The sequence below is a fragment of the Drosophila santomea genome, chromosome 2R, assembly GCF_016746245.2.
Source record: "Drosophila santomea strain STO CAGO 1482 chromosome 2R, Prin_Dsan_1.1, whole genome shotgun sequence".
Lineage (NCBI taxonomy): Eukaryota > Metazoa > Arthropoda > Insecta > Diptera > Drosophilidae > Drosophila > Drosophila santomea.
The window spans coordinates 17714016-17741846 of NC_053017.2; the positions used below are offsets into that span (position 1 = coordinate 17714016).

The 27831-nt window shown below is 42.4% G+C and overlaps 1 protein-coding gene across 12 annotated transcripts; it reads left to right on the top strand.

The window, feature by feature from the left end:
* The first annotated feature begins 768 nt into the window (after positions 1-768).
* Positions 769-27746, top strand: LOC120446684 (KN motif and ankyrin repeat domain-containing protein 1). 12 transcript variants are annotated; one of them, XM_039627768.2, is made up of 12 exons: positions 769-807; positions 2496-2948; positions 14507-14550; positions 17831-18099; positions 18479-18983; positions 23216-23655; positions 23720-25098; positions 25616-26044; positions 26122-26368; positions 26432-26644; positions 26753-26953; positions 27024-27746. In XM_039627768.2, coding segments are annotated over exons 2-12 (3897 nt in total). In that variant the 5' UTR covers positions 769-807; positions 2496-2946; the 3' UTR covers positions 27192-27746. The 12 variants fall into 12 exon arrangements, with proteins under 12 accessions (XP_039483702.1, XP_039483699.1, XP_039483701.1 ...); XM_039627765.2 differs by having other exon boundaries at positions 791-1257; XM_039627767.2 differs by lacking the exon at positions 769-807 and having other exon boundaries at positions 2409-2948.
* Positions 27747-27831: the final 85 nt, after the last annotated feature.

Consider the following 27831-nt stretch of genomic DNA (forward strand, 5'->3'; position numbering starts at 1 on the left):
AGCAGCCTCCCAGCCAAAAACCCACAATCAAGACCGGCGGAGAGCGGAGGATTGCGATCCTGACACGTTCTCCAGGCGAAAAACAAAGTCGGAATGCTCTTTCGTACCTGGGGAGGATGGACATAACTCATTTGCATTGAATGAAGGAATTCTGTAGGGGAGAGGGGAGTGTCGGGGCCTCCAGATTGTTAAGGGAATGAAAATAAAAAGTAGGCGAAACTAAACATTAGAGCATCAGCACGTACACACTGCGCGTTGCAAACAAAAGGATATCTTTAGGATGAAAAAGAAGATCAGAGATAGAAACATGATCGAAAACAAAGAAAGAAATGGTAAGGTGTATGAATAGTGTAGTTTTCTCATGAAAAGTTTAAATATTGTGTTCTAAATAAATAATTATATGGAAAAAACTAGATTTATGAAACGTCTACAAAATGCATTCTCTTAAGGACTTTCTACACTTTTAGAAGGAAAAAACAATAACTAATAAAATAATCTAGATTAAATCTAGGCAGTCAAGAAATTTCTTATTTAATTCTTATTCAATTTCTTATAGTTACAATATTTTCCTTTTATCCGTTTCATTACCTTTTATTTTCCTTTCAATGCACGCTCACAAACGCTGGCAACATGTGGCTAACGAGCAACTGGCGTTTGGGCCAGTTAACCCATTGAAGCCGGTGAGCCGCTCGAGTGCCTCTGCCGGCGTTTTGGCCTCACCTGGGCTTCGTTACCGAGTGGATTCGCACCTGGCGCTCAGTTGCGAGCAGCTCGGCCAGCGGACAACAACGAAACACTGGCGACGCGGTTAGAATTCCATTTCAGTTTCAGTTTCCAGTTCCCAATGCAGATCTCGTTAGAACGTTTCGTTTGGCAACACGGAAAGAGTTGAGGGATCGGATCGGTTTGGATCAAATCGGGAGAGCAGAGATCTATATCCACACATATAGCCAGAGAGCGGGAGAGAGTGTGTATCTTGGCCGGGAAGCATTTTTCCCGGCAGCTGCACAACTTCATGTTGCAGTTGCAGTTCGTACGCGTCGCTTGCAACATCTCGTGTCGCGCACCACGGATTTGGAGCTCAGTTTCGATTTTCTCGTTTTCGAGTTGCAGTTTTTTGTGTCTGTGGGAAAATGCGACAAATTATCCCGCTTCGGGTATTTTGTTCGTTCATTAAAAAAACGTTTTGTCGCTTGTAATTGAGCGGCAGTTGCTTTTGTTTTGCCTTTAAAAGAGCAGTGAACAGCAGTGAAACAGGTGCGTGAACCGAAACCAAAACAAGTTGTTACAAACGAAAAATACAAAAATTCAAAAAAAAAAAAACGAGGCAATGGGCATAACAGCAGTTGTATAAAATCATTAAAAGTGCATTAGACAACATGGCTCGAAGGCGGAAATTCTGAGGCCTTTCATCAACCGGCCAACCTGTCACTCATTCAGTTTGTCAGTTTGTCAGTTTTAATGCACCTGCAATGACTCGTTGAAAATCTGAATGCTGTCTACAGATGCCCCTTAATGCTTTGCGGACCTGGCTGTCATTAAAAAAGAAACAATTTCGCACTAAAAAACCAACCCACGTCGGGTGGCCAAAGTGCTTTATAAGACCAACAGCCCATAAAGTGATCTCAAAAGTCAGCAACGCGAAATATACACACGCACCTACTATATGATAATCATAAAATCTGGCAAAAGGCATTTGGTTTTGGCTTTTTGGTATTTTGGTTTTAGCTTTTTGGTTTTTGGTCAGTTGGAGTTCTTTTCGCAGCTGCAACGCCAACGCAAAGTTCTCTGCTGCGATATTTGGTTTATGAGTTCTGTCAGTTTGGCGTGGGTTGCTTGGGAATAACTTCAGATCTCATACTAGTGCTAACCTTGGAATGCCTCGATAGATTATAAATTACCGATCTTTGGAAGTGCTTTATGGGGATTTTTAAGAGCAGATTGGAATATCCCATAAAGAAATGTAGTGGTAATCCAAAAATGTCAATCTGGTATAACACGTATGCAATGAAAGATAATAAGTATTTCACATTTTGGTTTGTTTAATTAAAAGCCTTTTATATTAATTTTGTTATCACTTAATAAGATTTCCACTTTAACTAAATCCCCAAAAGATCTTAAAACACATTTCCTTTTTATTTAATTAGACTGTTCACCAGTCCGAAAATAGTTACTCTAAATTGTTTCTCACCTTCGTAGAATTTTATAATGTAAATTCTCATTATAAGCCCGCCCGCTGCTTTGGAGGTTCAGAAATTCCAAGAATGCCCATCCTTGTGTGTCAGTTAGCCCAAGTAATAACTCATCCAACCTTTCGATTTTGCATAAATGTCCAAGTCATGACGGGTGCACAAAACGTGCCTTAAATTCCACCTAATAGATATTTGAACTGCCCATCAGTCTGACATAAAACAAACGCTGCCCATTAGACGGCATGCTCAGCATAAACGTGGCTTAAATGCAGAGCTCCAACTACAATCGCTTAACCCTTGCAGCGTGAAAAGCAGCAAAAGTACGAAAAACTGGCTAAGGAAAATGCAGTCAAGGCGCACTTAATTAACATGCAACTGGCAACGTTCGCGTAAAAAATATAAAATAACAAAACAACGACAGCCTCGACAAGTTAACGACAACAACACGTTGAAAAGTGAAACAGCACAAAAAAAATCAAAATAAAAAAGAAAAAAGGAAAAATCCCAGGAAAAGGTATCGTTTTTTCGCCAGAAGGTGGCGCAGTCGCCTCACGGTCTATGCTTCGCCAATCAGTCAGCTAATGATGCTGGGCCAGCCAGATGCAACTGCAACAGCAGCAGCAACAACAGCAACTGCGGATGCGCCCTGCAGCTGCTAATTAAACTGCAGCGGCGAGGGGAGAACAATTGCAGCTGCAACAATCAGCAATTACGACTTCGTCGGCATCGCAGCATCAGCAGTAAATAAACCATAATGTAAGTACACGAAAAACTCCTGCAGGGAAAACTCCGCTTTATCTGTATATATTTACTTGGAAACCTATATAGAATATGCTTCAATTCTCAAGAACTTCTAGAAGTGAATTTGTATATTAACGCACAACGTAACTCCCGTTTAACCCTTGAACATACATCAAGCCACTTGAATGCTGATTGTGTCAGTTGGCTGCGTGTATTGGCTGTCATTTGACTTTCTTTCGCTCCGTTGCAATTGCAGTAGCAGAAACAGCAGCGGTAGCCACCCCATCGACTTTCTAAGCCAGTTGCCAATTTAGTGCATTTCGCTGATTTGGCCAGAGTCGGGCAAACTGGCCAAAAGTGGCAGTGGCTGTCGCCAATTGTTTGCCGGCTCTCCAATGGGAAGAGGCCAGCAGGCAGCGAAGATTGTTCAAGATTGTAGACTGTAGCCTGTAGCCTCTAGACTGTAGAGTGCAGACTGTAGAGTGCAGGCCGAGCAAGACGCAGTTGCAGTTGGAAGACTGGGTCGCGTGTTTGACACAAATGCCGCGAATAGTTTTGAAGGCGGTTTGGCCCCACTGCGATTTATGGTCAAAAGCAGCGTTGACTTGGGCAAACAAGAAGTGTGTGTGTTGCTTTTTTGTGTATTTTCTTTTACTTGTTATGTGTTATGTATCTGAGTGTGTTTCTGTGCCGGCTGCTTCCTGTGACCGCGCTGATTGCGTTTTAATAAGCCAAGTGATGGCTTACAGCCATTGCATGTTGGCCTTAAGTAGCAGGAAAAACCAATAACCAGCCCAAGACAAACAGCACGCAATCTTCGATGCGGATAGCTGCTGAAGTTGGCTAGCTGACTAACTAGTTGGCTCGCGTGCCACTGTGGCAAAACGGTGGGTCACAATGGGTTAAAGTTGCCCATGATGGCCCGCGGGGAATCCGAGATATCTATTTAGTAAAATCTCGCCTCGATTGTGTTTCTCATTCAATGAGCTTCATGTCGGGGTATTGAAAGAATGCTTCTGATCTAGCCAAAGATATTCTGGGTTAAAGTGCTGAGTAAATATAAGTTGCATATAGTAGAAACGAATAATAGAATAGAAAAGTATAAACCTCACTATAACATAAACATTTAGTAAAGTTATTTGATGTAGTACATTTCTTTTTGTTATAAAAACTTCATATCAATCTTACAAAGTACGATTTTAGGAAATGTTGGGCACTCTGTGAAAATGTCAAAATCATGTTAATAAACCCGAATTCCTATTGCTAAAGCACGTTAAAAATCAAAGCTCAAGAAACTATTCATATTTGATGGATTATTGGATATGGTAATGCCCTTTTCTGCCTCCATCAAGTTGACGTAATGGCAATCCCATTAAGCTATCGATCTTCGAACAATGGGAAAACTTTTGTTGGCCAGCAGCAGGAGTTTCCATTTTACTGACCAAATCGCGCAATGGCGGCGGCGGCGAACCTTTGATGCCAAAAGATCAATGGAATTGGCTGAGGGTATTTGGCAATTTGTCGCTGAAATACGGCAAGTGTTCAATGGAGATGCCAGGCATAAGTGGCTGAATATGTATCTTTTATAAGCCAAGATCGATTGACTTCGCCTCCTAATAGGCTTAAAGTGGTTGGGAAATGCAGCTTCGACTCGACTGGTTAAAGCCATTCATAGATCATTTGGCCACGCCTCGCGTGCAACGGTGACCCTCAGAGCGCATGAACTTGGCTAATCGCATAAAGAAACAAATAAAACTGGGCAGCAAAAACATCGAGACAACAACATAGCACCGAACAAGACGCCAATAAATGTCCGCTAGTGCAAAAAGGCCATAATAATAAACTTAAATAGACGGACAGACGACGGCAAAAAAAGCCTCAAACTTAATGCTTACAAATTTGTGCGCAGTCGCAGCTACATAGACGAGGGCAATAACAAGTTTTTTAATGCACTGCGTTGTTGCCGGGTTGTTTTTGCTTTGTTTTAGTGTCTCTCATTAGCCAAGTTATGAACACCAAGTTGCGGCCAAACAGTAGCGCAAAAAACAAACAACAGATTGGCGCACCGCAACGAAATATGGCTAAAACGCTTAGGTGCATGCAGGCACACTGAGTGCAGGAAGTTAGTGGTCAATAAAGTGGGTATCAAATATTTAAAGTAATGAATAAAATCTTACAAGTTCCAAAAATAACTATAACTTAATATCACAATTCAGTAATCACTTCTGAACAAAATAGTTTACACTAGAATTTATTGAAATGAAATGAATGGATATTACGATTTTGCAATTCATTGTTAAAAAAGAAAGATACAGATTTTCTTGTTTAGTCTTATGGGTATTATTAAAGTTTTATAAATAAATTCCTCCTCATCCCTATAAAGTTACAGTGATCTACTTTTTATTTAAGCCAAAGCTGCTGTTTGGAACTTTTGGCGCCCGCTATTTCTAGAAATCGGATGCGTTTCTGTGGCGTTTTTCAGGCGTTTAAAAACGCCTCGTTCCCATGGCCCACCCAATCGAGCGTTTCTAATACACACACGATCGCTGTAATCAATTAAATGAAATCTGAGCCGAGCTTGGCTCTGTGGAAAAGCGCTCAGGGGTTTTTCTAATGCGATACTACAAAGTTGCGCAAGTCGTGTCAACAACAACAACAGGCAAACAACAACAACAAAATAAAAAAGAATTGTTTTCTCATTTTCTTCGTATTGTATTTTTTTGGTTGTGCTTTTGGTTTCTCATTTTTGTGGCATTGTTTGAGCGATTTGTTTGAATTTTGCCGCCTGTAGCTTGGAGTTTTTGGCTGGAGTCTGGTGGAAGATGCTTCGCCAGCTTTTTGGATACTTTTTCCCTTTTATTTTTCAGCTGTGTGTGGCTTGGCATTTTATCCCAGTCACGCTGCAAAGTTATTTGCGCCGTCGTGCAGGGACCAAGTTCTCTCCTCTGGTATTATACGAATATGCCAGCCGGTTTTGGTCGTCATAAAGCTGGAAAAAATCAAGGGAAGAAAGAAGCAGCGGATAAAAAAGTCTGGGTCCGCAGTTTTCGTTGGTAATCCGAGTCCCGAGTCTTTTGATTTATGCAGTTGGCGTCATAAACTGTTGCAGTTTTGGTACTTTGTTATCCTATCAATCTGTTCGGTATTCTAAAGACTTTTAGTTTAGAAATGATAAAAATTGTTTAAAATATATTTAAGCTAAGATTGGTTTTAATTACATTCAAGTTCGATCTGACAGAAGTATTCCAGGGTATTCTTTGCATTGCACTTAATGCCAAACTTGTTTTAACCTTGTATATTTAACTCAAAATATATCAAGAAATTAATATTATATTTATTTCACCTTAAAGAGCATTCCCCAGTCGCAACACGAAAGCTACTTGTATCCAATTACCAGAAATATTCTGTTCCACAGTCGAGTTCCTTCTTTTGTGTGTGTTTTACAAGATACAAATTGCAGTTTTGGCTTAGCCCGATGGCCTGCACTTGTTGCATTTTGATATTTTGTGGGAAAATTAAGGTGGCTTGCCAAAATTATCGTACTGCTGACCAGCTGGCAACAATTCCCCATTAACTTGCCAATATGGAAAATACTCGTATTCACTGTTCGTTTTGCGTTGACTAAAAAGTAAGTCAAAGGCTCGTTATGAATGCGTCAAACGTCGGCGTTTTGTGTGCCTGCAATTGGCAAGTAATTCGTGTAGAGACGACTGGTTTTTGTGTGTTTCATTGTTGTTTTTTGGATGTGAATGAAATCAGCGCCAGCTCTCAACCTTGCAAAGTGCTTCCGCTGGAAGGTAGACAATTGTCTGAGCCATGTCTATTATGACTCTTGGTTTTTGTGGACCGATGTCTCTGTCTGCTCAATTATTATTATTTGCTGGCACACCTGAGAAGGTTAAACTTTGGCAAAAATTCGTTCGAGTCATTATGGCCGGGGGCAAATTTACTATACTCCTTTTTCATAATTTCAAGTGTCAAGATACACATAATAAAATTACTTCATCGCCATTGTGGCTGGAGTTGAGGTGATTTCTCATTGTGTTGTGGTCAAGTGGGCTAATGACTGGTAACTCGAGACTATTGTGGCTAAAACAAAAGTGATTCGATTAATAGTTTCGGGACACGCAAATTTATAGCCAAATCAACGGCATTCCACACGGGTTTGGCCTCACTTCTCGACTATCGAATATCAATTTTCGAAGTGTATTTTTGCCAGGCCTCGTTTGCATATGACACACAAAATACTGTGGACAAAAGGTAACTTCTAACGACGCCGTATGCCGATAATGCTGTCACCTTTTTTTTGTTGATCGCTTTTGGGACTCCAAATATTTGCATAATTTTGCGTAGAAGCGTTCCCTCAACCACCTGTTTCAAATGCGCAATTCAAAGCGGACATTCGGCGAATGTCGAGAGGCATTTTCAATTTTGGTTTATGCGCTCACGATTTGGCCATAAAGTGGTTGGGATATTTGCAGTGTCTGATTGCCTTGGTCGCTGGATGCGAGTATGAAGTTTGCCATTTACTTTCACCGATTGAAATTCAATTACGAAACCCGATACGCCCAGATCCAAGTGCAAGACAAATTTAATGGCTCAGGGGGAAAATCAATGCCAAAGTGTTAATATTCATTTATTGAGACGAGGAAAAAGACAGAAAAATGCCTCAAAATATGAAGGAATAAAGGTGAAGTCAACGATATACGTTAAAGCTAAAACAATTTAAAGGCAAACTACAGACTGCATCAAAGTTTATTTAATTAATTTAACCATTAAGGTATACATTTAAAGACGTTTGTTTATCAGTTACCCGATGATATAACAACGTATTTAACCAATTAAGAGGCGGGGCACATTCATTTAACTGCGGCATCGTCAGCAGTTCAAGTCGCTTTGTAGCTTGTCATATGCAAATTGCGCATACGCCCCGATGGCAGTGCGAAAAACAAAAACCGCAAAGCTGCCAGCCAAATGTCAAGCTCAACTCTCACAATCTGTCACTGACTTGTCGCCTGGATATCTCTTATAAGTCGATGCCACTCCAGTGATCTTTCTCTCATTAATAGTTGCTCACTTAACGATCGTCGTCCGGCGGTAAAATATTTTGCCAATGATGCAATGGTGCTTCATGGCTTTGATTTACAGTCGAGATTCGTACGATAGCCTCACAATTGAAGGCATTGAAATTGCATTAAGATTGTTGATAAATCGCCGCCTGAGCTGGCAATAAGGATTGCACTGCGGAAAAATGGAAGTTGGTCACTCAAATGCTAAATAAGATACTTGTTATATATATAAGGGAAATATTCAGCTGAGAGAATGACATGTTATAGTAGGTTGCGAAAGTAACTATATCTATATGTCCTAGTCAAATTCACTTAAGATCCCCCCTTTATTTTGAGTGTAAAATAAGTGGGTGGCGCCGGTGCGGTCCGAAGTGATGATCTTCAAAGGCGATCACCTTTTTCGCCTAACGATTACAAACGTTTGCAATTAACTCAAATACTATATTTACGGCCAGGCCAACTGGCCCCCTTCCCCCACTTCCCCCGTGAACGACCCCATCTGCGATCTGTGATCTGCGATCGGTGATCGCCGTCATGGCTATAACATGCTATATCATAATTTACAACTTTGACGTCAGGCTGCGGCGCACGCGTTCACCGCAATTCTGTTTTCGATTATGCGCCTCATGGCTTTCGGCGGTCGTAAGACTTCATCTATGGACCCCAAACCCCAATCCAAGCCCCCCTTGGAAACTCCATCTGCAGCTCGGCTGGCAATCCTCCCCTCGGATAACAACAAGAAACTAAACTCCATCTCCGGCCTTGATGGCTTGCCCCTGGCGGCGTTTTGTATCTTGCGCTTGCATCTTGTATCTCTTGCTGCCGAGCGGCCACATGGGGCGGTTGCAGCAAAAATTTGTTAGCCTGTCGTAAACTGCGCCAAATCGCATAAATTATAAACGCCAAACCCCGTTTATCGATATGCAAAAAAGGTTGTTTCCTTTATTTTTTTGTTTAGCGAAAGTGTCGATATGCCTTGAGCCGAGAACGGTTTCTTTTGTGCCTTGCGGCCAGCAATTTCTTTTAATTGATTTCCAACAGTCGTGTGAGTTTGTTTTTTCCGAATTTTCCATCCCGTCTAGACAACGCCAACGCATGAGATGCGGCCCATTTGACAGGTGTTGATTGAAATGACCCAAAAACTGAGAAAGAAAGAGGCGCAAGAAGCCGGAATACCTCGTAGATGGAGACATGAGTTTCACACTTTTTGGGACTGTTTATAAACAGCTGGGGAAAACATCCCAGGAAAACAACTCAATCACTTTAATGAGTGTCAGTAAATGAATATCAAATGACTCGACGGGTTAAGCTTAAATCTATTGAAATCGCCAAAGTGGAACTAAACTGAGGATAACCTTTGTAATTGATATCTTTTGTTTGATGACCAGATAATTGAATAGGCATTTAGAACTTCTTTCACGGGGCTATTAAATAAATAAGGGGTTGAATACATTACCTGTTTATATTCCCTGCTTAATGATAACTCTTTGTAAAGTCTAACTAGTACAGGAAAACTATAATTACTAGTTTTGAGTACCCACAAACCAGAACCAAAACCGTAAAAAACGCCAACATTGTCAGTGCTCGAGTGCAGTTTTCTCCCCCTTCGAACTCAGTTCTCGAAATAAATATAAATAAACATATTGTCGACTCATACACATTGACAGGTCGGCCGATAAGATAACACTCGCCCGCACTCAAAACCGACTTATATATATAGTCATTTCAATATGTCAAACTTCATGTCATGCAACTCAGTTGTTGTACGACACTTTAGATCTATTTACCGACACTCCAGCATAATATATGTATGTAGCATTGATCTTAACTCGTGCTATATGAAAGGATGTTGTAGGCACATTCAGTTTTTTAATAAGTAACTAGAAGTACCTAAGTATCTATATTAATACATGAGCATTATTGTATGGGAGATACATGAATCGGAGATATCAACCAATTAGGTTTTATAAAATAATCACCAATAGTTTGATATTAATTCGATCTAAGTGAATTAAATTTCTGTTTAACAAACTATTAATCTAAATATTAATAGAAACGGAAAACATTTAATTAGCATATTTAGCTTTTGCCTAATTGAATTATTATTCAAGAACACTTTATTCACTAAGAAAACTTTTAAATACCCATTAGTTTAGTTGTTAGATAAGTAGTATTTTTCTAAGCTCCATAATTGAGCTTCTTATCCACTGTAACCATCGTGATCAACTGAATGGCTGCATCCAGAAGCCGCCAATGATCACAAATGTGCGGCTTATTCTCTAATCAAAATGTTTATAAACGTAATTAAATGTTTGCTCTGCGGACAACAACTATCAATTGTGTATTATTTGAACAATTGCCGCCTTAAAAGGCAAGACATCGATGTCAAAGCCGCCTATCAGCAGATCGTCTATTGAACTCGAAGTGGTCGAGGGAGTGCGAGTCCATGAAATGATCGTTTTATTTCATAATTAGTATTTCCCTCGAGCATTGATTTTGTAATTTATGTTAATGAGCCCGATTTTTTCTACGGAAATATGAATATTCCATGAGCTGCGCGCTAACGAAATTTCATGCCCTATGAGTTGGCCGAGAATTTCTACAAAAATGTCGCAGTTTTGTGTGCTTTTCAACGCTTTGCGTTAAGTGAGCCGGTTTCCGTTTCTGTCGAACTGTAATTTTTTTCACTTTGCTATTCATAAACAAGTTTAGTGTTTTGGCCAGTGGATTTCACGGCTTTTAATTTTGCGTTAGCGGAGTTTCACATTGCTTTAATGGGGTAATAAATTGCTGCAATTATTCATGCGTCCCACCCAATCGATTTCTAATAGCCGCAGGCCCGCTCTTCCCACAAAGGAATTTGTCTATAAACAATTATTTTTTTTTTTTTTCACAATTCCCAGGCATTTGTAACCCGCTGAGTGTACAACTACTGGTTTTGTTTTTTGGCAGGTCATTCTGAGCCTGGTTTTATGAATGATGAGTTAGGCCGAAGAAGTATGAATACGTACTCATTTTATGATTTACACTCGTTACATTCGTTAATGCTGATGGCACTGCGTTGCCAGCTTTAATTAGTTAACCAGAATATCTTTCTGCTTAATGACCTGTCGTGTCCCAAAGATATCTCACTTTGTGGTGTAGCAACTAGATTTTCCAACTCCGCTTCTGTGGGATTTAATGATGCCCACGGCGAAAGATCAAACATCCTGGATAGGGCGACACCGTTCCAACTTCATCAATCATGGCAAATGCTTCCGCTACCAGAACTTAGCGGAGATACTCGGATACTAAGATACATACACAGATACGAATGCTACACAGAGAGAAATCTATATATTGAAATGCTGTCGCGATTGAATTTTTGGTTGAACAAGGGGTTGCTTAATATGAAGAAGATATAGTATAGATACTGACATAATTTTATATAGCTACATTTTCTAGACATCAATACAAATTATTGATAGGAATTGGCTACGAGTTCTCGACACTCAACTGACAAGCAAATCGACCATGACATAACACACATTTTCTCTCAGTACAGGTGTAAGTTCGCTTATCGGGCGTCCGCAGAGATTTGGATTCGGAATTGGACTTGGAATCGGCATCGGGTTGTTTGGGTGTCGGAGCGGACTCGTTACGAACTGGTTTTGGTGCCGCTTAGCAGTCACTTACTTGTATTTATTAATTATCGTATCGATAGCTCTCTCGTTTGAGCTAAGCTCTGGGCTAAAAGCAAAACAATATCGCCTAACAACAAACGTACACTTGCCATTGTGATTGGATTTTAGTTTTGGGTTTTTTTTCCCCTTTTTTTGGGTGGTACTCAGATTGGTTTGGCGCTGGCAGCGTTCTTTAACGATCGGTCGGCAAACAAAAACACAGTCGACAACCAAAACAAACACAAGAGATATACTGAAACGCATACGCACACGCACACACGAGCGTCAAGCACACAGATACTCACATTTACAGAGCATAAAGTTCAGGCGGCGAACTCGTGAAGTTTTTCTCCCGGCGCATTCAGTTCGATTCGAGCGATTTTCGAGCGCGGAGCGTTTAACTCGCACAAACAGTAAACCAAAAAACACACGACAAAAAAGCCGCACAAAGCACGTGAAACTAAATCTAAAAAAATTACAAGCTCTCTGAGTCAGCAAAACCAACAAAAAAAAAAAAAGAAAAAATAACTAAAAGTGCAACGGCGATGAAAAGTGGCCCTCCAAATGCCGTGATGTCGGGGCAAAAGTATTCGTCTGCGGCACTCGGAGTTAATTAAATTTGGCATAGAATTTCCATTAGCTAAGTGTATGTGTATGTGTATGTGCATGTGTGTGTAAATCCAAGAAGCCAAATGCTAATAAATGCCATCGCAGAAAGCCATCGACTAAAGGCCATTAGGAAAAACGGGCATGAGTGTTCGCCCCAAAAACGTCGGCGATATGATTCTCCACAACTCCGTAATCGGGGGCTACGATGAGTCAAAGTTTGCCGAAAAGATAACCCACCTGACGCCCACCGAACAGGAAGCAGTGAAGCGCTTCTGGAGGTAAAGATACCAGAAATGGGTCCGCGGATCGATATCATCTTAATCCGCATTGCAAGGAAGTCGCGCCGAATGTGCGGGTGTTTCGCATATAGTGGCAAAAAAACTAAAAGTGTTTATCGGATGTTGTTTCTTGAGTGTGTTGTTTTTATGGAGGTGTTGAAGGTGTGAGCTTAAGTGCGAATTCGGTGTGGCAATGGGCCGAAATCAATAAGTAGGGGTGTTTCCAAGACATGTTTCCATAGTGTTATTAATTATTATATTCAGGTTTACGATATATCATCTTTAACCTTCGTACGTACGATTAGCATGAAAAAGCCCAACAGGTTTACAATTCTTATTGATAAGTTTATAATTTACCAGCAGTTTTCTGAATAAAATATCTAACCTGTCAATATCTGAATCCGTTTTTCTTTGCGTTTAAATCTAAAACTAAGAACCATCCAAATGTGACAACTCGCAAGCCATGAATCTTTGTTTTCAACCAACCCGAATCCAATTTGAATAATTTCTAATTATGAAAATGGCCGGCGTAAACAAGGAAAAGCCGCAACAAATTGTGGCTAGACGAGCGTAGAAGGCAGAACATAAAAACAACGAGTTTCGTGTATCATAATCATAAACACGCATATTAATTTGGTCTGCAATCCAAAAATACGCGATGCCGCAACCGTTCCACATGAATGCAAGTTCTTTTCGTATTTGAAAAAAGGGGGAGGAGGGGGTGGGGAAGTGGGTCCATGTCAGGCCTTTTCCATTCATGTAACATGCATAAAGCGAAACCGCATAAATCAGTTGACGCATAAATTTTCATTTTACATACATATTTTCAAATCGGGCAAACGCAATGGAAACGTGAAAAATGGCTTGAGAAATATGGCAGCAAATTGCCAGACGGCTTTCAACTTGACTCCTTCTCAAATGCATTTACTTTATTTATAATATCATTAAATTAGCAATGCTGTTGTTTTGGCCAAAACATGACAGCCAATTAATTTGATAAAGCATGAAAACCTAAGGTGAAGCTGGCTTATTTGGCTGGCTAATTGCATAAGGATAATGTGGGCACTCGTCTGCGGCAGAATCCCCGAATCCCCATTGGGAACCAAAACAAATTATAAATAATTGCAGTTTCCGCTTCCACTAAAGTGGAAAAATGAAAAATGCAGCACGCATGTTACGTTTTCCACGAAATTCGAGAAAAATTAGAGTAGGGATCACGGCGGCAAAGTTCACTAATGAGTTCTGCTGGGGATGTGGATGTGGATATGGCAGTGGATGTGGATGTGGATGGGCTGGACGAGAACCATTCCTCCGGTTGGCGGGGCACATAGATTATGCTGGATTTTGTGGCGCACGCTCAACTATATTTTTCCAAAGATGTTTCCAAATACCAAACAAAGGGGGCGACAACAGGAACTCAAAACGCTGACAGCTTGATATATTTTATTATAATTTCTTCCCTTCGACAGTGTGAATTGTATCTATATCTGTCGCTCGACTTGTGTATCTTTGGTATCTACGCATTTGTCGCATTCCGTGTCGATTGCACTGAGACAAAAGTACTAGTATTGAAAGTCCAAAAAAATAATTTCCTTCTAACGAGGTAAATACCTTTGACATTTCCAAGCATTAAGAATCTTTTAAATGTATTTTTTATATTTAAACTAGCATAATTCAGTTCTACTTAATGTCAAATGCATATCATTTTTTTTGCAGAGAATCATTGTCAATTTTTCTGTAATATTTTGTGCACCTACATTTTTCTCTGTGTGCCTGCTGCATTGATTTATTTTTAAATCCGATAGCCGCGGCAAATACTGTTGGCGTTTTTCGAGCGTTTCGCAAGCGACTTTCTTTATTATTGTTTGTGCAGGCCCTGTTATCTGTCATTATATTGTTTTCGTTGTTTGCCAATATGCACTAACAAGAATTTCTTTGGTCCGATTCGTTTCCAGGTCGCTGGTTTTGCGAAGTCAACGCGCCTTCATTGAGGAAAATGGTAAGTTGAATTAAAACCCAGCGTGGGCCGGGGCCATAAAAGTAATACTAAAAACGTGTCTCAGGCCCACATGGCAGACATTCTACAGCAGCAGCTTTGGCCACAAGATCGGATGTGGGTCAACCTGACGCCCGCACACAAATCCGGCAAGTCGGGCCAACACCCACAATTGTGTTGAGCCGTGTTAACAATACACTCAACTTGGCCAAAAAGGCAAATTTGTCACAGCGGCGCCGCAACGCACTTTTTCAGTTTCAGTTTCAGCCCACTCTAGGGTCCAGTAAAAATGTAAAATATTTCGCATTTCGACTTCTTTACGACAATCAATTTTGGCAAGACCCACACTTCATTACTCCCCACTTCGCCGCAAATGCAACTTTTAATTAAGCCAAACTGAGACGAAACTGGTTTTTGCGGCTCAAAACGCAAATATTTTCCGATATCTCACTATTTTTGGTCGGTTTTTTCTTCGACCAATTTATGACAAGCGGATGTGAGTTGACGGTTTTGTTGGCGGTGGGCGTGGCAGGTTTTGATTTTCGACTTCAGCGTTAATTGAAGCAATTAAAATGGGCAACGTGTGCGTTTATGTCAGCCAGCCCGCGATTTCAGCTCATTAGCCACACACGAAGTGTTTACCATAATTTTGAAATAGAAGCCAAGAAACGACAAAAGTTTATGGCACGTTCAAAATTCATTAAAAACAAAAACGCCATAAACCACTGCATCCAACACAAAGGGCCAACTTTAATTGGGTAATTAAAGTGCAGTCATAAATAGGACGAATCCCGTCTGGGGAGCACTTAAAAAAAATAATGAAAATTTGGAAGTTCAAGAAGAAATCGAAATCCATTAAAGAGAAGTGCGTTTTTCTTAAGCTAATTAGCAGATTAAATAATATGCAAGTGAATAAAGGACATAGAGCTTCTATATATTATTTTATTAGAGAGTAATAGCAAAATGTATGTGAATAAGCCCATGAGTTTTAATTAAGAGGTGTTTATTTGGTTAATAACAAATTGCAGTTATTTCTTGTTTCTGGCTAATATACCCATTATTCACTTATTTTATATTTGGCTGTCTTATTTTTTTTTGGTTGCCTGTCAAGTGAGTTGGGGCATGCAATTAGATCGAACAGCGTTGCACGTGTTTTGCATAATTAAATTTTTGCGCTTTACGGTAATTTGTGGCTGTGGGGCCGCAGCAGCTATTGCACCGTTAGCTTCATTAGCCGCAGCAGCTGCAACTGCAACTGCGAATACCGCCCACCTCAGATAGCAAAGCCCCCATATCGCCATACGAGCAAATTGTGCACATGTCAGTTGGACAACCAGTTCGGATTTGGTGTTGCCATACCCCTGGCTAAAGGGTATATCGTTACTTTTGGAGATTACAAACATCTCCCACCAAGCTGCTTCCCTATTTCAAACTGTTAAGACTTAAGGGTATATCCACTTCGATACGAACCTGGATTGGGATTTCTTTCCCAGTTCATTCACAAGTCGAGTTCATTTTGTATGCTGGACAGCATCTGCATCGTTCACCAAAACGCCTACGCCGAAAAAAAAGAGTAGTCATTACAAGAGAGGTCTGATCAACATGGGAACGATCATGATAATGATGATTGGGACATGGGACACGGCACATGGATACATGGAACTCACGATCATGATCGTAATTCAACTGTGGCAATCGAGCCGGGTTAATTTCTTAATTTTTATGTGAGTCGGGTGCGACAATGCGATTTATGTGCCTGTATGTAGGCGCCCTTATATGGCTGGCAGATTGTCGCCCAAATGAAGTTGTAAACTCTCTGGCATACAGATTGTATTTGTGCAAAATGTCGGTTGTAATTTGGTGCAGCAATTATGCGAGAAAGTTGAAGTTTAGAAGCCGATTCATTTATCAAGCAGAGGTACTTAAAATTTAAGCTTTGTCCTAGCCATTTAAGCTACTCACACAGCAATTAGGGGGTGTTTATGGATGCAAATACCCCGATCGCCCACTAAATCCAAAAAATAGTAGAAGCCGCGCCAAATTTGAATAGTCTGTGTGATTATGTGATTATAAGTGTTTCGTTGTTAGTGGGTGTGTGTGATTCGATCGACGATAATTAAGCCGGCGAACAGATTTGGCCGTGGCCATGGAGCCGCCTGCTAATTACGGCCACTCGAGCTCATCAATATGCGACCTCTTGAAGCGATCCAACACGTATACGCCGCGTTAAACACTTTCACAATCTAGACACGCCCACGACTCTGGAGCTGGAGACGCGTTTGCCTGCCCACGCCGTTGGTTTTGGTTTTCATGGTTTTCATGAATGAAAAGTGAAAAGTATCTTTTGCACTTTTCAATCCGAACCGCTTGCAGTTCGCCAACAGATGGCGACGGCAAAGAGCTTTATACATACTTGTCAACTTGATAAGCGTGGCTAAATGCTCCCATATCTTATCTTGGTTTAATTTGCTGCATGATGAATATAGTGAGAATTTGATACGTTTGCCGGTCAGTTTGGTGAAGGCTTTCCCGTGAAGCAGAACGTTTGGTTTCTTTAGTTTTTCCTTGGCCTCTTAGTGCTATCGAAGAATCGGAGGTCAGCCGACGAGCTGCAGGAATTTCAAATGTTTTAAGTGCTAAATCGAGTAACCATAAAATGCTTTGGGTTGTTTTTTGGCTAGGGGTTTTGTGGCTCTGGTATGAGGCGAAAATTCCGCAAGAAAGTGAGTTATAAATAAATAAGGAAAAAAAATCAAACAAACTTGAGCGGTGTTTGCTTTTGACTTTTTTTTTTGTCTAAGAAAACTCTATGCCGTCGACTATTAAGCCCCATTACTTGAATCATTATTTAACTATTTTATTTTCCTTGATTGCAAAATCGTTTAAACCAATGCCAACGTAAATAACTTAAATTGCTTCGTTAAAAGTGATTCACCCAGTCAAAAGTGGTTTATCTAAATAAACCAAAATTAAATATTATAAGGCGCAATTAAGCATAAATAAGGCACGAATTTATCTCGCGGCTACAGACGCTCATTCCGAGAACTGCGCCTTTTTTTGTACCTGCTGCTCAGTTTACCAAATTCGAAACTTGTTTGATGGAGGGCAGGTGTGGCTCCGTCCAAGAAGATGATACCTTTTTTTGTGTGCTTTGACTCTGGCCAATACCAAGAATCGAACGTTGATGTGACCTTGGTAGTGACATTAAGATACACGTCGTCTGGCTTTGATATCCATGAGATACTTATTCTATCTTTCTTCTTTGCCCCTTATTCCTTTGCAGCTCGTCCAGTCGCGTCCTCCGCGAATCCCGCTCCTTCGGGCATGAATCGCTCGGTGCGCAGCTGCAACTGCTGTCCCTATGGCTACCACATCGACCTGGACTTTGTGCGCTACTGCGAGGCCCTGGCCCATGAGAAACCCAGCGAGGAGGAGCAGCGGCGACGGGATCGCAGGAGATCCCGAAAGTCCATGGAGTTCATGCTGGGCTTCGAGAGCCTCTTCGGCGGCGACTGGCAGGCGGAGTCCAGGGTCCAGGGCAAGCTCAGCGAGGTAGGTTGGCCATCGGACATCGATAGCCCATCGGATTCATTTCGGTATAGAGGGTTAAGGCAGATTTAGAGAAAACATACAACTTCTTTGCTTTCTTGAAAGGTATATTATATATGAAACACTGGAAACTGAAGATATGCAAATTACCAAACATTGTAGTTAGATTCGTACAAACACTAAGCAAGCTTGGTAAAAGATTTTATTGAAATTCGTACTAAGAAATACATTGCTTAATATAATACATTGAACTAAAGAAAGTGATATTGATATTGGGCGATGGGGAACCAAAAATTAGTGAGTGCTTACTCCTTTCCTCTTTAAATTCGCACATCTGCACGTAATTTTAACCTTTTCCCACAATAACAATTTTTTAAAACAGACCTCACATGAAAGCGAACCGGATTCGCCACACCCCCTTGGAGGTGGAGGAGGAGGAGGGGCGTTGAATATGTCGCAGTCGTACACCACCACCACTCCGTGCTACCGACCGCGTTCGTCATCCGTGCCCCGTTTCACCTACGGCAGCATACCGCCACGACCGGAGTCGCCCTTCGGCACCGCCTCATCCACGTGCTCCTCGCTGCGTGGCGGCGTGGAGAGCGATGCGGGTATCTACCATCAGCGACATCGCCCGGCAATCAGTCCGCCGGAGACGAGGGCCTTCCTTCACGAGGCGCTCGACGAGGTGTGCAGCGACTTCGAGCGGACGCTGGAGCGGACCTCTGTGAAGCGGCGCAAGACGCCCTACGCAGCTGGCTCCCTGTCCATGGATCGCAATAACAACAAACTGAGCCTGAGTATCAGCAATGGTCATGGCGCATGGAAGGAGCAGAAGAGTCATCGCCTGGGCAACAGCACGTGGGATCGGCACTTTGATGTGGCAGGTGAGTGGGCGTCAGAACGATCTCCCAAAATAGCATGCCAAAAAGAGCTCAATTTATCAATACCATGTGCTATACCATACACAGAAAAAACATTAGGGGTTTATGGATAATAAAAATGATAAAAGCCTTGGACTGAAAGAAAGTATATTTTTGGAAAATACTTTGATTGCCTAAGAATGTTTTATAACAAACTAGTAATATTGTGTGATGTTAGCTGAATGTAGTAAAAGAGTTCTATGTATTGTTTTCAGTGTGAGCAAGATGATTCATAGAGCCAAGTGAGACACGCCAGATACTTTTGCTTTCTTTTCTTAGCAATTAGCGCTGCTGCGGCACATGTGACATTTTTACGCACGAAAGTGTGAAAAATGTAGCTAGACTCTTAGAAGAAAATAGAAGAAAAGTCACACAGTGGAATGGAAAGTGAAAGGAAAAGTAATAAAATTCGAAAAATACTTAATAGGGTATGTAGTCACTTTACTTAATATTTTAATATACAAATGTGCAAAGCTTAGAAGAAACGTGTTAGCCTGGGATTGAGTTATGTATGATTGAGCTTTAAAAATGTTATCAAATATTTATTTTATAATTATGGCATACAATCCCATGGTTCCCATGAAGTTGTCACTACTGCAGCTGTGCTGAAAGATCAAAGGATATTTCAGCATCTACAAAGTTTCAAGTTTTAAACGAAATAGAAAAGCAAAGAAATCAAACTTCACTTCACTGCTGGCAACTGCAAAGATATATAGATACAGATACGGAGTAGCATGCAAACGCAATTGCAGATACAGATTCAGATTCAGATTCAGATACAGTTGCTTTGCATCTTTGGCATTTGAAACTCAATTGGGTCTTACAGCTTGCGGCATGGGGCAACTTCAAGGCAATTTTCGAGGCGTTCGTATCTCAAATCAATTTGAAATGCGCATTTGGCGCTCAATTTGCATGCAAATTTTGCTCCAGCTCGTTTTTGTCGCATTTGCTGATGCCATAAATTTGCCATATAGTGTGCAAAAAAAATCAATGCAAATAAACAAATCAAATTGTCGCGTTCCGTTTGCCGTTTCTTTTTGTCCAGAGGACATGGCGCAAAGAGTTGTCATTGATTAATGTGTATAAAATGGTTGCAGTTCCATGGTAATTGCCAAAGTGCGGGCCATTAATAAATGGCTTTCAAATTGAATTGAACATGGCCAAAAGGCAGCCCGATGCCAAAAAGTACTTGTAGAGTACAGAAAGCCATTCTAACAATAGATGAATGCCAAAAAGCGTGTAAAGGCAGACAACAGGAACCTTGAGCTATTTGCACTTACAGAAAATATTTGGTTAAAGGGAAATTGAAATGCTTAATATTTTCATTAAAATTAAGTAAAGTAGAACCCCTTTTAAAACCAATATAAAAAATGTTTACGTACATACCAATCGTTTTAATTATCGTTATAAATGTGATGCCTAGAACTATCCAACTGCGAGCCCCACCAAAAAATCATTAATCAACAAATGGTTTGGGTTTTTCGCCATTCAATTTGTTAGGACTTTAAATATCAATCAAATTATTTATTCGTTCCATAATTAATTGCACAAAGATAAGACATAAGATATATTTTGTTAAACTTGATGATGATTTATTCAAATTTAGCCTCTTCGTTTTCCCAGCCTTGACTCGGAAACCACAGACAAACCCTCTATGCGAATTGGTGTGCAAATACACAATCAAAAATCAATATTAGTTGCCTATCAAATGGCCCATTGAATATAAACAAGCCCAAGGGTTTCGCTCCCTCTCTCTCTGTTGCTCGCATGCTCTCTCTTTTGTTGGCCCACGTCACTGGAATTATCACTTATCAGTTGGCTTTAATAATTGTGCATTCAGCTTATCAGCACAAACACAGCGGAAAGTTGCTCACTTCTATGGAGTGCTTTTTATTTTGGTTGTTTAATTTGTATTTGCTGAGCGTTATCTGTTATCACTTTGCTCTACGAGCTCTCAGCAAATTGGTTTCTAGTTTATTTCGTTGTTAGTACTATAGACATAACATTATTTTTCCGCTCGCCTTTCGCACAAGAGTTGTGCTAAATAATAACACAAAAATCTCTATTGCTAAATGGTTTTTTTTTCGCTCTTCATGCTGCTTTTGCTGCCGTGGTTGATGGTCGAATGAACAAAATAGTCTGAGAGCAGTTTGTCGGCGACTTTCGAACGAATAGCATAAAAATGCGTCCGTGAAACTGAAAAATAAGATACTTATAATAATTATACGAAATGCCTTAACCGAAATCAACTAATCAAAACGAGACATGTAATTGTAGTACGATGAGTTAACAGCAACTAAATTTAATGCGAATTACATGATAGTATGTGACAATAATTTCGACAGCAAACAACACGAAAGCGGTTTGACAACAACAAAAATATTTAACTCAACCATAAAGTAATACGAGTAAAGTGTAAGAAAAGAATTACGCGATAAGCAAATAAGTAAAATCATCTATAATAAACGATCCCAGGATATAAACGAAAATAAATCTCATAAATTACTAGCACGACATAAAATCAGCACAAAAATAAACACATAATTGTAAATCAAAAACGAATATATACTCTTAAAATGCCAATGATTCTACGAAAACTGAAATATGAACTTCTACGATGTGAGTTTTGTGAACCAAGTGTGCATGTTTCGTTGGCCGCGACTGTAAAGCAGATAACTTTTGATGAGCTGTCGCTTTGATCTGGCAAATCAAATGATTTAATATTGTTTATAGCCAAGCGCTTTTAATTAGCAGCCGCTAAGATAAGAGCAAACAAAACAATTATATTAAAGAAACTAACAAATATTATATTTGCTACGCTTTGGCTTGCGAATGCCAGACAAACCAAGTGCAATGTCTGCTGCCTTGGCCCACAAAGGCTGCCAAGTGCAATTGCTGTGCTTTTCTAACCAAACCAAACTGAATAAATCAATAACCGACTAAACCAAAACAGAGGCGGAGAAATGTTTTCGACTTCGGAGGATGCCATACCGCTAAGACGGAAACGTTTGGCCAAGAGGAGCATCAAATTAAAGCCGGACAGCAAGCCAAACTCACAGAAGAGCTGGTGGAGCGACTGTAGGTCTATTAGCACTCAGGGAGACACTCATTTGGGGCGAACTCTTTACCGTTTTGAACTTCGTTCCTTGCTAATTAGTTGGGCCATAAAAACTGATTAATTATGGCCCGGTCAATGCTACCCAGCGTCACGCGCCCCTCATAAGCCCCCCTCCACCGCCCGCCATTTCCCCTACATTTCGCCTTGACCAAAGACGATCAGCCAATTTGGCACCGCTAAGAAAAAACAAACACTGAAAAATATTAACACACTATAGAGGTCTCAATTAATATCATAGTTCGGTTAACTTACAACATCAAAATGATTTTAAGCACTTAAGATTGTAACAGAAATTAGTTTGCACTAACCCATTAAAGTTCCCCTCTCCTATTTCTCCAAGTGTAAAGAAATTTTCCTTCTGTTTGCCATTGCCGAAAAGTTCGTTGCACAGAGTATTAAGTAATAGCAGCACAGTGGGCGGAAAAATGGTTAGCAGCACAATATTCTTGGCAAGATGAGTGACACATTGTTGCTGGCAGGGTGCACAGTGCGTATGAGGAATATTGTAAAAATGTAGGGATTAAAATAGACGCTTTAGCTGGCCATAAATTTCTCTATTTGCTCTCATAAACCAGACTGCATGAGTGGAGTGTGTCAAGTAAAATACGCCAACAACCTTGCCTATTATGTATATAAGAGGTAATAAAGAGTATATACACACGTGTGTATGCCAGGGCGATAAACAAAAACTAATATTGAATAATAGCCCGAGCTTCTTATCTTGGGACGAATTTTCGCTCACGCACACACGCAAAAGGGGCGGATTTGGTGAATTTCGCTTTTTATTTTGTTTTTATTAAGTATATGTTTAGTTACACATACACTTGTTGCTTGCACATTAAACGAACTTTGGCACAATTATTAAAATTAGATCCGAAAAGCAAGCGTTTTATCTTTGGACGTAGGAGCTTTCTGCCAAATTATTTATCGGACTTCGTAGTCCAGTCGCCAGCGGCAAGAGCTCATGGCAAGTTTACAAATTAGGATTCTACTCAGGAGGGAGAGCGGAAGACCAAGTAACCTGTAGTTCCACCAGAGCCAATCTTAAGTTAACCATGCTATATTCAATTATTTCAAGATTCCTGCATTGGGGGCAACCAATCGCCCACGGGCACGCCACGCCCCTTTCTGCGATCCAACACCCTTCCCCTGCGACAGCGGCCCAGTCCGGCGGAGGTCCAATATGAGAGCTACGTGCAGGCCACGGTGGCGGCCAATGCCAAGTCGCCGGTGGAGCAGCTGGAGAGCGCCAAGTCTACAGGAACTCCGCCACCGCCGCCCCCAAGGCGCCACCACTTGTTGGCCACCACGCCCACGGGAAAGCCCACCTTCAAGGAGGATCGACCGCAGGAGAACGGCTCCACCAGCAGCAGCTCCCTGCAGTCGCCAGTCATCTCGGAAACGGGACAGACCACGGCGGATGCACAAGCTCTATTCCAGATACGCGAACAGATGGCCCTGAGCCTGAAGCGTCTTAAGGATCTGGAGGAGCAGGTGAAAGCCATCCCCGATATGGAGGTAAGATAGCTGCTATCTTCATTATAAATGTATCTTATTTAACAAATACCCTTCTGCCTTTCAGCTGGAACTTAGTTCTCTTCGCTCGGAAAAACAGAAGCTGCTGCGCAGGAACGAGGAGTTGATGCGAAGTCAACGGCAGACGCCTTCGCCACCAAGTCCGGGACTCAAGACCGCCTCACCCGTGCAGTTCACCCCGCAAAGGATCAGTCCAGTGTCGCTGGAGAGCCTAGGAGCACGCATGCGCAGCAGTTCCACCTCGGCATCGCCATCTCCAAGCGTTGTTCGCAGGGATGTGTCCACCCAGGCGGTGGTGCGACCACCTGCCACACGAGATGTGTCCGTTGGCCACCAGCCCACCATGCGAAATGTCGGAGTTCAGCCGTCGGAAACCGTCTACTCCAAGGAGGAGCTGGACAAGAAAGTGGAGCAGGCACTAACCAATGCACAAAAGCAACAGCTGAGGAAGCTCATCTCTGTGGGCACCCAGATGTATGTGCCCCAGAGGGACCAAAAGGACAGTGGAGTGCAAACCACACCGGAACGACCCAAACTCAAGTACAATGTGGGCGTCACTGCGAAACCTGCTACCAGGGAGAACTTTACCAGTTGCAAGCCGGATGTGCGTCATGTGGGCAGCTCTGATGATCGCCTGGATGATGTACTATGCGAAAAGTGTGCCGTCAGCAAGAAAAGCGTAGCCTGCGGTCCGGAAACTCCGGCGGAGAAGTTGAAAACGGCTCCTCAAATGCCCGGACGCAGCAATACCTTCAGTTTGGGCGAGAACGAGAGCGTATCCGTGGTGCGTAAGACAATTGGGTGCCAGACGCCAGTAACCCTGGTTCTCAGTTCGGGAAGTCAAACCACCACGGCTGCAGTTCGTTCCACTGGGGCCCAGATTAATCCGCAGCAACAGCACTCCGGCGTCCAGTGTGCAACGGAGCAGGTATCCCGGCAAACTGATACCAAGGGACTGCAGCGACTCACTCGGAGTCAGACGAAGGCGGAACAGGTGTCGGAGTCGGTGCCACGCCCATCAACCCGCCACACAGCCAGCAATACGGACAAGGTGGAGGAGCCGGAGGCGGCTAAAGTTCGAACCAGCCACTCCGCCTGCAACACGGAGGAGGTGCGCAAGCGGGACGTGGGCTGTGGCGACATTGTCAAGCCGCACATCTCCATTGCCTGTGCAGCCAACTACTGTGATTCCTGCAAGGAGGCCATCCAGGATCTGGCCAGGGGCTTCTCGAAGGCCAGCCCCACGGCCACCAGGACGGGAGGAGCATCGCGACGCTCCACGTCGGCGGACTCGCGTATTCCGCGACCCAAGCACCTCACCAGTCCGAGTCCGGTGCGCAAGGAGTTCATGCGGCAGAACACCTACACGCTGGCCACGCCCTCGCCAACGCCCAGTCCACAGGTGGAAAGGAAGGCGCGATTGAGGTGAGTCAATCCAACTTTTTTATAAAATATCCTGATCTTGATAAAGATGAATTCTTTTGAATGAATTATGTTTAAAATCCTAATAATTTTTTTTTATTGCTTTTCTTCGCACATTCAACTTAATTATATATATTTGCCAAATTTTATAATATCGTTGTAACTTTAACTTTGACCCACTGTGCTAGCCAAGTTTCACTTTGAGCTTTTAGCCAAGACCCCAACCAGATGTTAGCTCTTGCGCATTGGGGTCACAAAAGTCAGAGCCCGAAATCGAAATGTCTTGACCTTCAGTTGAGTTTTGGTGTTTGCTTTGGCCCAATTGCTGAGCCGCTTATTTTTGCTTTATGTTTGGATTTTGGTTTTTCGCATGGTGCTGCCAATGTTCTCCAGCCTGAGCAGTTTCACGTGCTATCCGCTGCTGGTCAGCGGATGCTCGGCTCTGCTTGTAACGTGGGTTTAGGATTTGTCTTTCCGACACCACCAAGCTGCCGTACTTATCAAGGTTATTCCCCTTCAGCTCCCTGCAGGAGAAGCCACCGACTGTGTCCAGTTTCCAGGCATCGGAGCCGCTGCCCGAGTCCCAAAGCTTCATCCGTCAACCGCAGAAGGATTCGCTGGATCTGAGTCTCCTGGGCGAGGATGAGTTGATAGTCCGGGAGGAGAAGCGGGTGAGCATCAGTTGGTCGCGCGACGCCTCTCCAGCCCCGCTGATGACCTCCTCGGGCACTACCAAGTCCGAATCACCGGAACAGGAGCCGGCGATGAGCTCCTCCAGTGATTCCAGTCCGCCCATCGATGTTCAGATTGCCCAGGGAGCGCGCAAGAAGTCCAGCACTCCACTCAAATCTAGTCAGAGCGAGGGCTCCCAGGTGACCGTGATCGAGCAGCCGGCCACCAAAGCCCAGCTCCACCAGTTGGCCCAGGCGGAATCGGAGCCCCGAAAAAAGTAAGTTACTGAAAATATTTATATTTTATTGTAATATATTATTTATTTATTTTTTGAATTGTAATTATCTCCTTAAGAACCGAGTTGTCCAAGAGCCTCAAAGACGCCCTCAAGATCATAAACGACTCGCTGTTGAAGAAGTTGGGCGCCAAGCCCATCTCCTCGCAGAGCCTCAAGTCGGCCAAGACGACCATCCAGGATCACTGGTTCAATAACTCCAGCACTGGCAAATCCGATCCCCATGAGGTGGAGGACTATCTGGATTACTTTGAATCGCTGTCGATCCCACTGCTGGAGTATTGTGTCAATCTATCCGACAGTAATGTGAGCTTCAATCACCTTTTAAGTAATTGTGTGAGTGGTTACTAAAGATAAATCTAATTTCAGGGCAACACGGCCATGCACTATGCAGTCTCGCACGGCAACTTCGATGTGGTATCCATACTGCTGGATTCTAAGGTTTGCGATGTAAACCAGATGAATAACGCCGGATACACGTCGGTGATGCTCGTATCGTTGGCCAAGCTGAAGCAGCCAGCCCATCGAACAGTCGTCGAGCGACTGTTCAAGATGGCCGATGTCAACATACGGGCCAAGAAGGTAGGTAAGGGGCCCCAAACGCCCATTGATCCCGAGCCCAGTATGAGCTGACCCCCGACTACTCCCCTACTAACCGCTCCCATCCTGTCTCCATCCAACAATCCACAGCACTGCCAGACCGCTTTGATGCTCGCTGTGTCGCATGGTAACGGGGACATGGTCAATATGCTCCTGGACGCCGGGGCGGATATCAATATCCAGGACGAGGACGGCAGCACGGCTCTGATGTGCGCCGCCGAGCACGGACGCGTGGATGTGATCAAGCACCTACTGTCGCATCCAGAGTGCGATTCACTGGTCACCGATGTGGTGAGTGTGCCTGAAAACTCCTCTTAGTGTATATATAGAAGAGGGTTTTAATGATTTTTTTCTCACCCAGGATGGCAGCACGGCCTTCAAGATCGCCTGGCAGGCTGGCCACCGGGACGTGGGACTGCTCATCTATGTCCACGAGCAGATGCTGCGGAGCAAGCTGCCAAACCGCGGAGATGCCACAAGGAGCTCCCTGATTTCGCCACCGCGCCACAAGCGCCAGCCATCGCAGTAAAGCCATTTCGTATTAGCGGCCAAATCGACGAACAAACAGCTAGTGATTAAGATTTTAATTAGCATTTCGTAGAGCTGCTCAGAATACATTCCATAGCGAGATACTGAGGAAAGGCACAAGGGCAGCTTACACTTTCATATGTATAATGTATAACTAAAATTCGTTTGTCGTACGTTTTATTTATTTGTAAATCTAATTTAATTGCTAATTTGTAGTGTAACTCTAATACGAACTTGATTCAACGACGAAAGCAGCAGACTCTGCGTAACAAATCAGAGACACAAATCGATCAACTAATGCAATTAAGTACTGCACAGGCCTGAGCTACCGATCTTGAAGTAGCCGACAAACCAATCAACCATATCAAGCAACCGACAATGCAAAAAAACGATATATACTAACCACAAATAACAAACCGTGAATCAAATTGACAAATGTTTTAACAAATCAAAGGGTTCATCTTTAGGAGAACCGGGTGTATTTAATAGAAACAAGCATCAAACAAGCTAATTTAAAAGAAAATGTTTTCTCAAATAAATAAATTCTTAAATAAAAGCCAGTGTTTAAGATTAACTATTCTATGCTGACTGTGCCATTTGGGCTTCCTAACCTTCAGTTTAATATTGTTTTGGTTAGTCAC